This window comes from Tenrec ecaudatus, chromosome 5 (assembly GCF_050624435.1).
Source record: "Tenrec ecaudatus isolate mTenEca1 chromosome 5, mTenEca1.hap1, whole genome shotgun sequence".
NCBI classification, from domain to species: domain Eukaryota; kingdom Metazoa; phylum Chordata; class Mammalia; order Afrosoricida; family Tenrecidae; genus Tenrec; species Tenrec ecaudatus.
Window position 1 is genome coordinate 2,769,228 of NC_134534.1, and position 13,752 is coordinate 2,782,979.

The window sequence follows — 13,752 nt, forward strand, 5'->3', positions numbered from 1 at the left end:
ACACTGTTACCTTGAGATAACCCCTCAACCATCAACCAACAACACCTCCGGAAGTCTTCTCACAATCCCACAGAGAGTGTGTGCTCGTAACATTTTGGTCTTCAGAGATCTGAGCGTGTTTACAGGGATCAAAGGGACCACAGCCGTGGAAGAGATTAGATAGGCTGCCAGGGGTCAGGGAGTTCAGGACCGGGAGAGACAGGTCAGAAACGTTAGCCCAGAAAGCTTGCCCAGCTCAGTGTCAGGGTTGCTGACATGGTTGAATTGGCGTTGGCTCCACTTTGTGTAGTCCCAACCAACAACCACCAAATTGAAAAGAAACAAGAATATTTTTTACTCACTTTATTGGGGGCTCATACAACGCTTATCACCATACATACGTCCACGAAACAAGAATTTTTAAAGGAAGAATAAATAGAAATCATTCTCAAAGCAAACTCAAGGCCATCAAGTCAATTCTGACTCGTGGTGACACTCTAGGCCAGGGTAGATCTGCCAAGGTAGAAGTAAGCGCACACCATTTAAAAGAGACTAAATTAAAACAGAGAGAGAATATTGAAACAAAGGCTCTGTACCCACCATCTAGGTCCAAAGGTCCTGCCTTGAGCTCCCAGGGTTGCTCCCGTGAAGCCAGCTCCTGTTCTTTGGCTTAGCTTGGTTTCTCCCTTGCTGTCAGCCTTCTCCTCGCCTCCAAGCATGCCACCCCCTCCCACCCTCCAGCTTGCTCTTAGATGTCTAGAACCTGTCACTTTGTAGGAGACATGCCCTCTTTACACAGCAGAACATATGCTTGTTCTGGGAGCCCATTTCCAGTGCGGGGCCGACAGCACAGCAGGTGTGTCCACCTGGAGCCCATGTGTGCCGGTCGATCGGTGGCTCTGTGACGGGCAGGACTCCTGAGTGTGTGCTGGGGATGGTGAGAGGCAGGTTGGAACAGAGGGCAGGTCTGGTGCATGATGCAGTGAGCCAAATGGCACTGTACCTGGGGTGGGGGTGAGCAAGTAGGGGGCTCTGCTTTTGTCACAGGTGCAAGCTGGCCAACTGAGAACATTTCATCCAGACAAGGGTGGGGCTTTAAAAAGTTGGTAGGAAAGCGGAGTGGAAAGAGAATGGGGCTTCCCCCATGGACTCTTGGGCAGATCCAGCAGACCTGGCGGGGGAAGCGGTATGGTTAAGAAGAGCCCTGGTGGTGGCACAGTGGGTAGCGCTCAGGAATGGGCATCCACCAGCAAGGCAGTGGCACCTTCCTGAGTCCTGCAGGCTGACCAGTTCCTCGGCTTCATGGCTTGGTCAAGGCGTGGTCTCTCTCCCCTTGCCGAGCTCAGACACTGGGCACAGCCGGGGAAGCCAGATCGCTGTGGAGACCAGCGCCTGTGCCCTCCAGTCACAGAACCGTGGCAGCCCACTGGCACGTGCCTGACCCTATATGCTCTGCACCCACAGGTGGAGCTGGAGGTCACCCTGCCTGGGGAAGGCAAGGACCGCATCTTCAAGGTGTCCATCAAGTGGGTGTCCTGCGTGAGCCTGCAGGCGTTACACGATGCACTTTCAGGGCGGCTGTCCAGCGTGCCCTTCGAGACGATCCAGGCCCTGGATGTGGTCATGCGGCACCTGCCGTCCATGAGGTGAGAGGTCCAAGGGCCCGAGAGGGGTGCCTGAGTCTGTAGCGTGTACTGCCGCTACCACGTCATTCCCTGCTGCTGTCAGGGACGCCACGAGGAAAGCCATCTGTCCTCTCCCAGCTAAGGAGGCTGGAGGTCTGAAATTGGGGTCCTGGCTCTGGGGAGGCTTTCTAGTACCCACTGCACCATGGAGCTGCTCTGTGCCCATGGCCACAGAAGCCAACTTTTCACACTAGTTCACAAGCTTTCTCTCTTCTCTTCTCTTCTCTTCTCTTCTCTTCTCTTCTCTCTCTCTATTTCTATCTCCTCCTCTTCTTCTTTCTCTCTCTCTGTCTTTCTCTCTCTCTCTCCCCCCACCCCTCTTTGGGTCAGAAACAAACGGACTCACAGCGCCCCCTGTGGGTTCCCGACACTCATCGTCATCGACAGAGCAGACAGCCTGTCTTTCTCCCGAATTGCTGCTGGGGGTTTCCAACTGCGGACCATTTGGATCGCAGCCCAGCATGTAACCCACAGGGTAGAGGGCTAGAATTCAGGGAAAGGGCTCCAGGGCAAGGACCACTCCGAGGTGTGTGTGTGTGTGTGTGTGTGTGTGCGCGCGCGCGCGCGCACGCACATGCTTGGCCTGGGGGGGGAGGGAAGGCCTGTGTCTCCTCAGCTCTGTTCCTTGCAGGGCTCCCTGCTTCCTGGCATCTGTTCTCCTCCATCTCCGCTCCGCCGGCCTGTTTAATCTCTCTCCTCTTTCCAGAGACAAGGCCCAGACTGCCCACACTAGCCTTCCCTCACAAACGCCAGAGAGGCCCCTTCCAATGGGCTGGCAGCACAAGCACCAAGCTTAGGATTGGGGTGTCATAACTCAAGTCATGACAGCCCCCAGTCTGCTCTTGGGAAGGTGCTCAGGAAGGAAAGTGGACCCCACCCTGAGGTCTCACCATCCAGGCTGCCACCCACGCTGTGTTCCCTTCCCGTGGGCAAGGCCGAGTGAAGAGGCCTGCCTTTTCTGGAAAGCGCACGTGCTCACACAGGGCGTTCTGTTCCAGGTACACCCCTGTGGGCCGCTCCTTCTTTACTGCCTCCGAGGGCTGTTCCAACCCCCTGGGCGGGGGCCGAGAGGTCTGGTTCGGCTTCCACCAGTCCGTCAGACCCTCGCTTTGGAAAATGATGCTGAATATTGACGGTGAGCGAAGGCTGGTCATGGGGCTGGGAGGGAGGGTGCTGATAGGCCAGGCCATCTTAGTTAGGGCTCTCTGGACATCAGCCTCCTTTGCCATGAGACCGGAAGAACTAGATGGTGCCCAGCTCGGCGGGGGGGAGGGGAGGTGGTGTATGGGTGTGGGTGCCGGCAGGTAGGGAATGCAGAGCAAAATACAGAATTTCCCCATGGACTCCTTGCTTTCTGTTGCCATGGATGCTGGTTCAACCCCCTTAACAATAGCCTTGATATCGCCTTCAAATCTTAAACCAGAGATCCCCCTGAGAGTCTCCTTAAAGTCCAACAATAGCTTAGCTTCACGGAAAAAGAAACGCTGCTCCGAGGGCTGTGCTCTTCTGAGGTCTGTGCAGATGGGAGCCCGTCGACCCTAGTGGGCCATGAGTGGTGTGCATGGGGCGGAGTAGCTCAGAGGCAATGCGCGTGGTGGAAACACAGACTGCAGACGACTGTACCTGCAGGACCCCCTGAAGAGGAGTGTGCTCAGCTGTCGTATATACCTGGCAGCAATAAAAACCAACTTGAGAAAGGAAAACAGTAACTTACAATATGTAGTGATAACTTTGAGAGAGAGCCGAGCCTCCCACCATCAGTGTTTAAAGCACAGTGGTTCCGGAAAACCCCAGACGTGGCCAGGGCTGTCGGGTTTTGTGTGTGTTTCACCAGCCCAGACTGGGGGGAACGCCGGGCAGCCTATCCTGCGTGTGAACTCTGGAGGTGGGCTTTGGGGGTGGTGCAGCAGGTGTCCCCAGGGGTCTCCAGGCACAGCGCGTCAGGAGCAGGACCGTGCTCATGGCCGCGCTGTCTTTCTCTGCCTGCCTGCAGTCTCGGCGACAGCCTTTTATAAGGCACAGCCTGTGATCGAGTTCGTTTGCGAAGTTCTGGATTTTAAAAGTATTGAAGAACAACAAAAAACTCTGACAGATTCCCAAAGGGTCAAGTTTACCAAAGAAATCAAAGGTAATCCTCTCTGGGGACTGGGAGGCTGAGGTTGGGCGGAGGGGTCCAGGTGCCAGGAGACACCAGCCTGTAGCAGATTGTCCCTGAGAGGAACAAGGTCCACTTCAATGAATGGGGAAAACCCAAATACCAGGCAAACACCCCCTTAGTTTTACTGTGTCCCCCAAGATGTGGTAGCCCTGGGACCATGTGCAGTTCTGTCTGCACCCTGCGAAAAGCTCAGTGAGAGACGGGCAGCGGACTGTGTACTGGTGGAGGAAGCCCGATGCCACCTTGGTGAAAGGTCGTGGCTGCTAACCAAAGGGGTTGGTGGCTGGAACGAGAAGTGACAGCCTCAGCCACCCGTGGGGCAGGGCTGCTCTGTCCCGTAGGGTCTCCAGGAGTCGGAATTGACTTTGGCGCACGGTAACAATGGCCCAGTGATTGCTAGCCACAAGGCGGGCACGTGGATCCCACCCCAGGGCTCATAGTAGGGTGACTTGGGCATCGGGTCCCTGAGGATCACAGCCCACAAGCCCCCCAGACAACTCTGGCCCCGGGAATATCTAGGGTAGCTGTGAGTCAGAACTGGCTCAGCAGGTGGAGGTGATGCAGCTTGCTTCCCAGGTCAGTGTGTCCTCAGCGGGGTGAGGAGCAGACTGTGGACAGGGGAGGGTCCCCTGGCCTCGTTGGGCCTCGGTCCCCTCAGGCAGAGCATCTTCAGGGTGGCCGGCATCTCATGCTGTTCTCTACATGAGCTGATCTCCACACTCAGGCCCCACGGCCGCTCTGCCCTCATCAAGTTCCTTGTCCATGCCTGCCTTCTCAGTGTCCGCCCAAAGGGATGAGCAGAGCCCCAAGCGAGGCCTCTGTCTTTGAAAGGGGTGTCTCTGGCCTTGGCCATCCCTGGTCCAGCATCCTGCAGCCAAGGCAAGGGTCCCAAGCACCTCCGGGACCCCAGGACTTGGCTCCTCTTTGGGGCAGGGAGCTGGTCTCCCGACAGGGCCGAAGCTAGTACTGACATGGGTGTGGGTTTATCCTCAGGTCTAAAGGTGGAGATAACGCACTGTGGCCAGATGAAGAGGAAGTACCGCGTCTGCAACGTGACCCGGCGGCCTGCCAGCCACCAAACGTAAAGCCCTGCCCCTGCCCCTCACTGACCCCACTGTGGCTAAAGGACATCTCTGCTGGGAGGCCTGCAGGGACAGCCCAGCAGCCTAGGCCAGGGCAGTCGGTGCCAGCGGTGTGGCCCTGGCTGTACAGGCACCATCCCTGCAGGGGAGGCCCCACCCCAGTCAGACCCTGGGCTCAGCCTCAGAGAAGCTCCCCACCCCAGCTGAGAGGACGTGTTCTCTTACTGTAAGAGGCCGCTGCTTCCTGTGGAGCTGCTGGGTCCGTGGCATCGGCAGAGAAGGTTGGATGGCCGCCTTCTGCCCTGACCCTTTTGCACACAGTGGGTACAAGACACGCAGCACAGAGGGTCATACACGGTGTGAACACACGAGTGTCTGGGCTGCCCAGCTCCAGGGATGGGGGGGGTGTTGAAGTACTCTGAGGTATCCCAGATAATCCAGTGTACAGGAGTGGACACCCCCCACACAGGCAAGGCATTGAAGGAGGACTGCCCCACCCTGCTCACCCCCAGTCCCCTTCCAACACGCTCAGCCCTCTCTGGCCACCCTGTGCCGCAGGTTCCCGCTGCAGCAGGAGAGCGGCCAGACCGTGGAGTGCACGGTGGCCCAGTACTTCAAGGACAGGCACAAGCTGGTGCTGCGCTACCCCCACCTCCCATGTTTACAAGTCGGGCAGGAGCAGAAACACACCTACCTTCCTCTGGAGGTAAGCCCCCTGGATGGCCAAGGTGGAATATCCAGTCCACACTCACATGTCTGCCGCCCGGGCAGAGTAGGAAGCCTAGCTCACTCACTTCTTTGAGCCTCAGTGTATCTATGAGTGAAATGGGGCAGGATTGGTGTCTGGGTGAAAGGAGTTGTCAAGTGATGAGTCCTCGGGAACCACTCTCCTCGGGAAGGGCCTTGGCTTGCAAGGGGCGTGTGCTGGAATGGGAACAAGTCCACCAGAGGCGGCTTTGGCTTTTTAGACACAGCCGTTCAGAAAGCAGGCAGAGCTCTGCTCCAACCCATGCAGGCACTGGGCACTACAGCCCTGGGCTCCCTCGTCCGTGCTGGGGGGCACTGTGGCCTCCTGCAGCCTACCATTCCTGGGGGGCTCAGGCAGACCACCACCGTGGTCCTAGCCCAGCAGAGTGTTCAGGGCTGAAGGTGTGTGTCCAATAGAGCCGTTTGTCCCCTCCCTCCACAGGTCTGCAACATAGTGGCTGGACAGAGGTGTATCAAGAAACTCACTGACAATCAAACCTCTACCATGATCAGAGCGACGGCCAGGTCTGCGCCGGACCGCCAGGAAGAGATCAGCAAACTGGTGAGGGGCAGCCCGGGGTCCCAGGGTCGGGGAGCCCTCACTGGTTAGCATAGACATGAGCTGGGGGAACAAGACGGTATCTAATGGATTTTTTTCTCTCTCTCCCCCTGCAAGATGCGAAGTGCCAGTTTTAATACAGACCCCTACGTGCGTGAATTCGGCATCATGGTCAAAGATGAGATGACAGACGTGACCGGGCGGGTCCTCCAGCCACCCTCCATCCTCTACGGGGGCAGGGTACATGTGCGCTGGGGGGCAGGGCTGTGTGTGTTAAGGTCGGGCTGCATGTGCTGGGGCAGGGCTGGGCCTCATCAGTTAAAAAGCATCTTTGTGCGGCACTTGCTCTCTCAGCATAGAGTTCCATTCCAGAGGCTTGTGCGGTTTTTATAGCTTACTGTCTGTCTAGTCCTCTGGAGCCCTGGCGGTATAGTGGCTTACACATTGCCTGCTAACCATAGTGGCTTACACATTCAAAACCACCGGCTGCTCCTCGGGAGAAAAAGGAGGCTTTCTACCCCCCATACGATGACAGCCCGGGAAAGTCACCGGGGCAGTGCTGCTCTTCTGCCCTTTGCGGGCGGGGGAGATCCCACTGTCTCAGCTTCTGTTCATCTGGCTGTCCACTTTTCACCCAGACTCCTGGTGGGGAGGCAGGTGGACGTGGGATTTGTTCTTGCCCAGGGAGCCGCTGTTGGGCCAAGGACAGAGAGACACGCTCCCCTGGTGTCTTGCAGAACAAGGCGATTGCCACCCCCGTGCAAGGTGTCTGGGACATGCGGAACAAGCAGTTCCACACGGGCATCGAAATCAAGGTGTGGGCCATCGCCTGCTTTGCTCCCCAGCGCCAGTGCACCGAAGTCCACCTGAAGTAAGTGCCCTGGGTAGGCGAGGGGCAGGAGCACGTGACCTCGTGTCGCGTGGCTTCTATTTTCAGTTACCGAGGGGCTGCTCGCCTGCGCCCCCTCCCTCAGCGTGCCTCTTAAGGGGCCAGTTGGCCCAGCTGCAGCCATTGTGTCCTGGTTTCCATGCCCCACACCCACATTACGTGCCCTATCGCCCAAACAGGCAGTTCCCTCATCATTGCCTGTACTGTAAAAATGCCCGGCACCCAGGGGCCCAGAGCTGCTAAGGGTGCGCCTTCCTTTCAAGGGCTCCTGCCCTGGCCAGTAGGGGCTGTTGGGCACGACAGCTGGCACTCGGGTGTCGATGTAAAAGGCCGTGGCTCCCTGCGAGTGCAGCAGCTGTCCCGCAGAGTGGAGCCAGCCAGGGTCGCTGGGTTCTTAGTGGCGAGCGTGACAAGCAGGTGTCAGCCAAGGGGCCACGCCGAGTCCTACACGAGGTGTTGGGCTGCCCCCATGCGGCCTTGCCCACACTAATGGCCAGGCCATCCCTCTGTGTTGCCTGGGGTGGTTCAGAACCCAGCCCCAGAAGGTCACCCGTCTTCTGAGGGGCACCGCTAGGACATAAGGGCCCTGGTGGCGCTCTGCTGCCCACCAGGAGGGCCTGAGCTTGAGCCTGCCTGCCTCTCTATGGGGTAGCCCCAAGAGCCCAGGATGGAATTTCTCCGTCCGACAGGTGACTGTGTCAGAGAGCGCCCCCCCCATGGCAGTGCATGAGAACCAGGCTTCCTGCTGGATAATGTGCTTGGTGTGTTTGCTCCATCGGCCACTGTAGGAGGACAAGCCCTTGCGCTGCCTTCGTTCCAGGGCCACTGTGAGTCTAGGTGGACTTTGGGTCAGCGCCCCAGCATGGCTGTCTTGTGTCCCGTCCCCCCCGCAGGTCCTTCACGGAGCAGCTGCGCAAGATCTCCAGGGATGCCGGGATGCCCATCCAGGGCCAGCCGTGCTTCTGCAAGTACGCCCAGGGCGCCGATAGCGTGGAGCCCATGTTCCGCCACCTCAAGAACACCTACGCCGGCCTGCAGCTGGTCGTGGTCATCCTGCCGGGCAAGACCCCTGTCTACGGTAGGTGGTTCTCGCTGGCTGGGGTTCCGCTGCCCAGGGATTGTCCAGGCCACCCCCACCTCTCCTGGGGTCGTGGTGCCCAAATTCTGCATGAGGGTCAGCCCCTTGCCCTCCCCACCCAAGGGGGCCATCCCCTCTTCACCACCTCAGAGCCCTCACACAGACTTACTCTCAGTGGCCTGCCCCGGTGGGGGGCGGGGGTGCGGGGTGGGCTGGCCCCGGTCCTGAAGCATGCGGAAACCAGGGCACATACTTCTGTTCAGAACCTCCGGTGGCAGCAGGGAGACCTGTATCTGGGGTGCACGCTCTCTGGGCGTGGGTAGGGGCACTGGTATGTGGGCGCTGAGGGACCCTGGAGCACAGAGGTCCCACACCCAGAAGGAGAGGGCCAGGAAGAGTGGGCTCGGGGGTCAGTGTTTCCAGCAGCTGTGAGCCTGGGAGAAACGGGTGGGGAGACCCTCGGCAGCTACGTGATGGGAACAGGTTCCTGACTTCTAGCACTCCTTGGCTTCCCCCACCCCCACCGAGAGCACACTGATGAGTGGGACAGGCCAGCTTGGGATCCCGTAGGGGGTGGGCATTCCTAGGCCTCCACAGCACAGCCCAGGTCACAGGTCCTTGCTTGTGTGAATATGGCACAGGGAAGCACAAGCAGGGGCCCGGCAGTGGCCCCTGCCCACAGGACAGCAGCGCCCATAGACTTGCTCGGCGCAGGGCTTCGCGTGATTCCCTGGGTAAAACCTGTCATCTGTGAAGGGGGTCAGTGAGCCCTAGAATGCCTGGGGTGCCCCGGTCACCGAGTGCCACACCCCCATGGTCCTGCACACACTGCAGGGACTGGCTGCGCCCGCCCCGAGGGAGCGCAGGGCTGTGGAGACAGGCTGGGTCAGCAGAAGGAAAGCAGCCCCGAGCCTTGAGCGGTGTGCGCTGTGACTGTGTGTTGGCAGTGGCAGGAGGGGGGGTGCAGGCAGACGCTGAGCGTGTGACCTCTGTCCGACAGCTGAAGTGAAGCGCGTGGGTGACACGGTGCTGGGGATGGCCACGCAGTGTGTGCAGATGAAGAACGTGCAGCGGACCACCCCACAGACACTGTCCAACCTCTGCCTGAAGATCAACGTCAAGCTGGGAGGCGTGAACAACATCCTGCTGCCCCAGGGCAGGTGAGTGCCCCGTGGGAGGCGTGCACAGTTCCCATGAGGGAAGCCCTCCGGGTAGTGCCCTGAGCAGTCAGCGCAGGAGCGGGAGGGGAAGACAGCTGTGACGGGCCTGAGGGCCACTGTGGAGGCGGGGCTTCCTTACGCCCAGCTGCAGGGTCCTGTGCTCTGGGGCTGCAGGAGGGTTGAGGAGGGCAGGGAGGAGGCTTTGAGCCACCCAGTAGGAAGGTGGTGGTGGAAGGACGTATGCACGAGCAGTGGGGCTCGGGAGGGACTGGTAGACTGGAGGTTGAGGGAGGGCAGGGAGTAAGAAATGTGATCAAGGCCACCTCTGAGGTGGTTGGCCTGAGCCGCTGGAGAAGCCACTGGTCAGTGTCAGCCAAGGGAAGGTCAGGGGTCACGGTGGGCATGCAGAGGCACCGGCCGAGCATCTGGACGGTGGGGGTAGGAGTGTGGCGTGAGCAGGGAGGTAGAAGTGGTGGGGTGTGTCTACTCCCTCTCTCTCCGACCTCTGCCCCCTGGGTCCTGGTGGAGGTTGAGGATGACCCTGCAGAGTCTGAGAGTCCAAGTGGGGACACAGAACTGCAGCAGGCTGTTTGACCATGACTTAGGCAGCTTGATGGGACGACATGACAGTAAAGCATCGTAACCTGCCCAAGGTAGAAACCAGTGTGGCCCTCACGATGCTTTCTCTGAGTCCTTGTCCATAGGCTGGTCCCCAGGGCTGGGCACCCTCAGAGGGGCAGGCTCTTGGCCATCAGGCATGGAGCCTCCTCCCAGGTGCCCTTTGCCATCCCGGGGCCCAGTGGGATAATCCCAGACTGTCATAAAGGGTAGGGGGGGTTCATGTGTCCTCCACACCAAAGGTTAGAGTCGAGTGACACAGAGAGCAGGCACAGAAGCCCTGGGAATGCCACCCCTCAGCTGTGGGCCAGGGCACAGCTAGGGACAAGTGTTGCTGTGGGACTCAGCGTTGGCGTGGCTGCCCAGGGTTGCTCAGGAGGCAGGGCGGCAAAGACAGGGTCCCTGTAGCCCCTGCTATGGGCCAGGTATACCCCAGCCATGGTGCCTCTATCCTCTTGTCAGTTCCCACCCATTGCACCTGCGGGACACTGTCGCAAGGAATCTGCTGCCAGACACTGGGGAAGCACCTGACTGATCAGCTCATGGCCTCCCAGAGCAGCCCCAGGGTGAGGGCTCAGGTGGTCCCACTCCTCAGCGAGTAGAGGCAGCAGGTAGCTGCAGACTGGCTCTCGGCCATGCATGTCCTGCGCTCCACATGAGTAGGTGCCCCTGGAGCACCCGGCTGTGCAGATGGAGGATCCATAGGGCAGTCCTCCCTGCCAGTATGCGTGTATACACACACACACACACACGGCACCCCTACAAACACACATGAAGCTCGAATCTGTACAACCGGAGAGGTGTGACGGGCAGACTTTGTTGGATCTCTGGGATGGTGGTGGTGGTGGTGTGTACGTGTGTGCGCGCACACACCCCACAATAAAGCCTGGGTAAGGGTAGAGAGCATTGAGCCCCAAGCTGTTGACACTGTCAGCCCCCACCTCGGGGATGCCCTGTCCCTCTGTGTTTCTGTTCCCCTTATTAAAAGATAAGGGTCCCTTGGAGAACGTGCACTGCACCCGCACACCCAGTTACCAAGGAGCTGGCTCCCTGCCAGGCAGCCCCACCCTGTGGGGCTTTCAGGGGCTGGTGCGTATCAACGTTGGCAGCTAGGCCTTTCCTCTGTGGCACCTCATGGTGGACTCATCTCCAAGGTTTTAGTGGGCAGTTGAGCTCAACCCCAGGAACATCCTAACCACGAACTGAACCGCACTGCTGTCCTGGAGTCGCCCTGGCTCACAGAGGCCATGCAGGGTCAAGTGGAGTAGCCCCTCAGGTGTTCATCTCCACGGGCAGGCAGGGACATGTGCACACCTTCTTGTGAGGAGCAGGCGCCTGGTGGGTTGGAACTGCCAACCTTTCAGTTAGAAGTCCATGCTTAGCTTGCTGTGTCACCAGGGTGCCTTTATAGTGTGGCCTTAACACACCACCCCCTCCGACCCCTCCTCAGGCCTCCAGTCTTCCAGCAGCCAGTCATCTTCCTGGGTGCTGACGTTACCCACCCACCCGCTGGGGATGGGAAGAAGCCTTCGATTGCTGCTGTGAGTATAAAACACCCCCCAGTCTCTGGGTGGGGCCCTGAAAGATCAGTGGGACATATGGCGCCAGGGGGTTGGCTGGGCCAGGGTCACAGGCGCCTGAAGCAGTGGGGCTGGCACTGTCCCTGAAGAAATGGCACAGAAGAGACCTCTGACCTCCTGGCTTTACCAGGGAGAAGGAGAATGCTACTTCTCACCCGCCTCCCGCCTCCCTTGTCCTGTTCTGACACCAGCCTCCATCCTCTGTCAGACAGGCCACCCTGTCCTGTTCTGACACCACCCCTTCCTCCTGGGTCAGCAGTCCATCGGGGTGACCTCACAGAACTCACAGACAGAACTCAGGGAGTGAACAGGTAGCACAAGGCAGGGCCAGTAAACAGTAAGGAGACAGTCTGGGGCACAGCAGCACCTCTCTTTTGCCAGCAGCCACGTACATCTCTCTCTGCTCCCCAGCCTCTTAGGCCACGTGGTCCCTCGGCCTTGGCCTCCGTGGGTGGGCCATGGCCACACTGTCTCGGACTCAGGCCTCTGGTCTCCTCTCGGCCACTTCAGACAGAGATGTCAGCAGGCTCCATGCCAGCTCTTCATCCATCCCCCAAGACCCCAGGGTCTCTGCTCCAGGGTGGCTCAGAAACACAGGGGTGCCTTTGAGGGAGGTCTGGTTTGTGTCTTTCTGGAGACCGTAGCCCAAGGAAGCAAAAGGCAGGTGACATGATCGACACTTTCTGGCTGGGTGGAGACCCCGGGTATAGCCCCCACCTTTCTCCTGTCCGTTAGCAAAGCAGAGTGCCCTACCGAGTGGGAAGGTCACCGCCAGCACTGAGGCCGGGATGTGCAGGATCAGGGAAATAAATGGTAGGGAGCCACTTTAAGAAACTTCATTTCATCCCAACCCCACCCCGGCCAACCAGGCTCCTTCCTGGAGAGTCCACCACAGTACAGCAGACGGACTACAGCTGGTGGGAGCCGGCAGGCCGAGTGGGGAAGCTGTGGTGTGGGGTTTTTGCTTGTTTCTTTTGCTTTTTTGGGGGGTGGTCATAGGTTTTGCCCTGGGCTGCAGGGCCAAGATTTACAGTCGCACACGGGGCCTGTCCCTCACCTGCTGGTCACGGGCTGCTGCAGCTTCCCTGCGTTTGTGCTGGGCCGCGAATTGAAGCCCAGGGCAGGCTCCTGCCCGGGACTAAGTGCGGAGAGGGTCAGGCAGTGGTGGGCAAAGGGCTTTTTAGGGGACTTGCTGTGGACGAGGTGCTGGACTCAGCCCTGCCCTGGAAACCTTCACCCAGTTCATGAGAAAAACATTTACAAAAGTCAAGGGAAATGTCAGGGAAAGATTGTAGAAAATGGAATAAAGGCAACGGACCCAGCTTTCAAGGCCCCGTTGCTTTCTCACGACCTAGCTGGAGTGTTTCATAACACGTGCTGCCGAAGCAAGGACGGCAGGAGCCAACTGTATGTAAGACTCGGACCCCTCTGTCCTCGCTTCCCCTGGTAAATTGTCATCTGGGTGGAAGTTTACAAAGCTGATTTGTTTCCGTGCAACAATTGATACACATTGTGTTTCGTAACATGAGTTGCAACATTCTGTTTCTTTGTGAAACGTGGCTGAATGCAGAGTGGGGAAGAGTGCAGGGTTCAGGGCCCCTCCTGAATTCTCCCTACCACCCCTAGCCTGACTCCAACTATCTAAGGGAAGGGGAGGAGGGTAGTCAGTATCTTGAGAAACAAAATGAAACACCCAACTTCAAGTGTAGTTTTCCTCTTGTATTTGCTCTGTGCATTTTGTCGCAGGGGGCAAGGGGGGCTGCCAGTCTCCTGGTTTCACTTGGGATCCCAACTGCGGGCCCTGCTGTTGGCCATGCCTGTGGCACACTGCCTGGGTGTCGGGGGCTGCTGGGAGTTGTGCCTGTGACTGTGTGTTGGGGGCAAAGATGTTGACATGTGACAGCTGCTTTGGGAAGGCCATTAGCCTTGAAGCCCACCAGGAGGACAGCAGCAGACACACCAGGGAGCTTGTCTCTGACTGCACTGCCTTGCCTGGATGTCACTCAGCTGTAGCTGATCACAAGAAGCTCCAAGGCTCTGAGTCATTGTCTCTTGCTGTGGCGTATCTCGCGAAGCCCTTCTTCGCTGGGGTGTGGTGGCAAACGATGCCCACGTGTGAACGCATGCGCATGCACGCACAAACACAGCAGGCGTTCACTGGGATGGACCATTGTGTGGCTTCCAGGTGTACCCCCCAGGTTCTCAGCCCTGACAAGC

The 13,752-nt window shown here is 58.7% G+C and overlaps 1 protein-coding gene across 3 annotated transcripts in view; it reads left to right on the forward strand.

The window, feature by feature from the left end:
* Positions 1 to 13,752, forward strand: part of AGO2 (argonaute RISC catalytic component 2) — an 81,727-nt gene that overhangs the window by 53,439 nt on the left and 14,536 nt on the right. For 2 of the 3 annotated variants that reach the window (XM_075549221.1, XM_075549223.1), the window contains exons 4-14: positions 1,444 to 1,625; positions 2,663 to 2,799; positions 3,658 to 3,792; positions 4,816 to 4,903; positions 5,463 to 5,610; positions 6,094 to 6,213; positions 6,328 to 6,456; positions 6,948 to 7,081; positions 7,993 to 8,177; positions 9,178 to 9,337; positions 11,406 to 11,496. In XM_075549221.1, coding sequence (XP_075405336.1) covers positions 1,444 to 1,625; positions 2,663 to 2,799; positions 3,658 to 3,792; positions 4,816 to 4,903; positions 5,463 to 5,610; positions 6,094 to 6,213; positions 6,328 to 6,456; positions 6,948 to 7,081; positions 7,993 to 8,177; positions 9,178 to 9,337; positions 11,406 to 11,496 — 1,509 coding nt within the window. The remainder of the gene's footprint in view (positions 1 to 1,443; positions 1,626 to 2,662; positions 2,800 to 3,657; positions 3,793 to 4,815; positions 4,904 to 5,462; positions 5,611 to 6,093; positions 6,214 to 6,327; positions 6,457 to 6,947; positions 7,082 to 7,992; positions 8,178 to 9,177; positions 9,338 to 11,405; positions 11,497 to 13,752) is intronic. The other variant, XM_075549222.1, reaches the window with a different exon arrangement.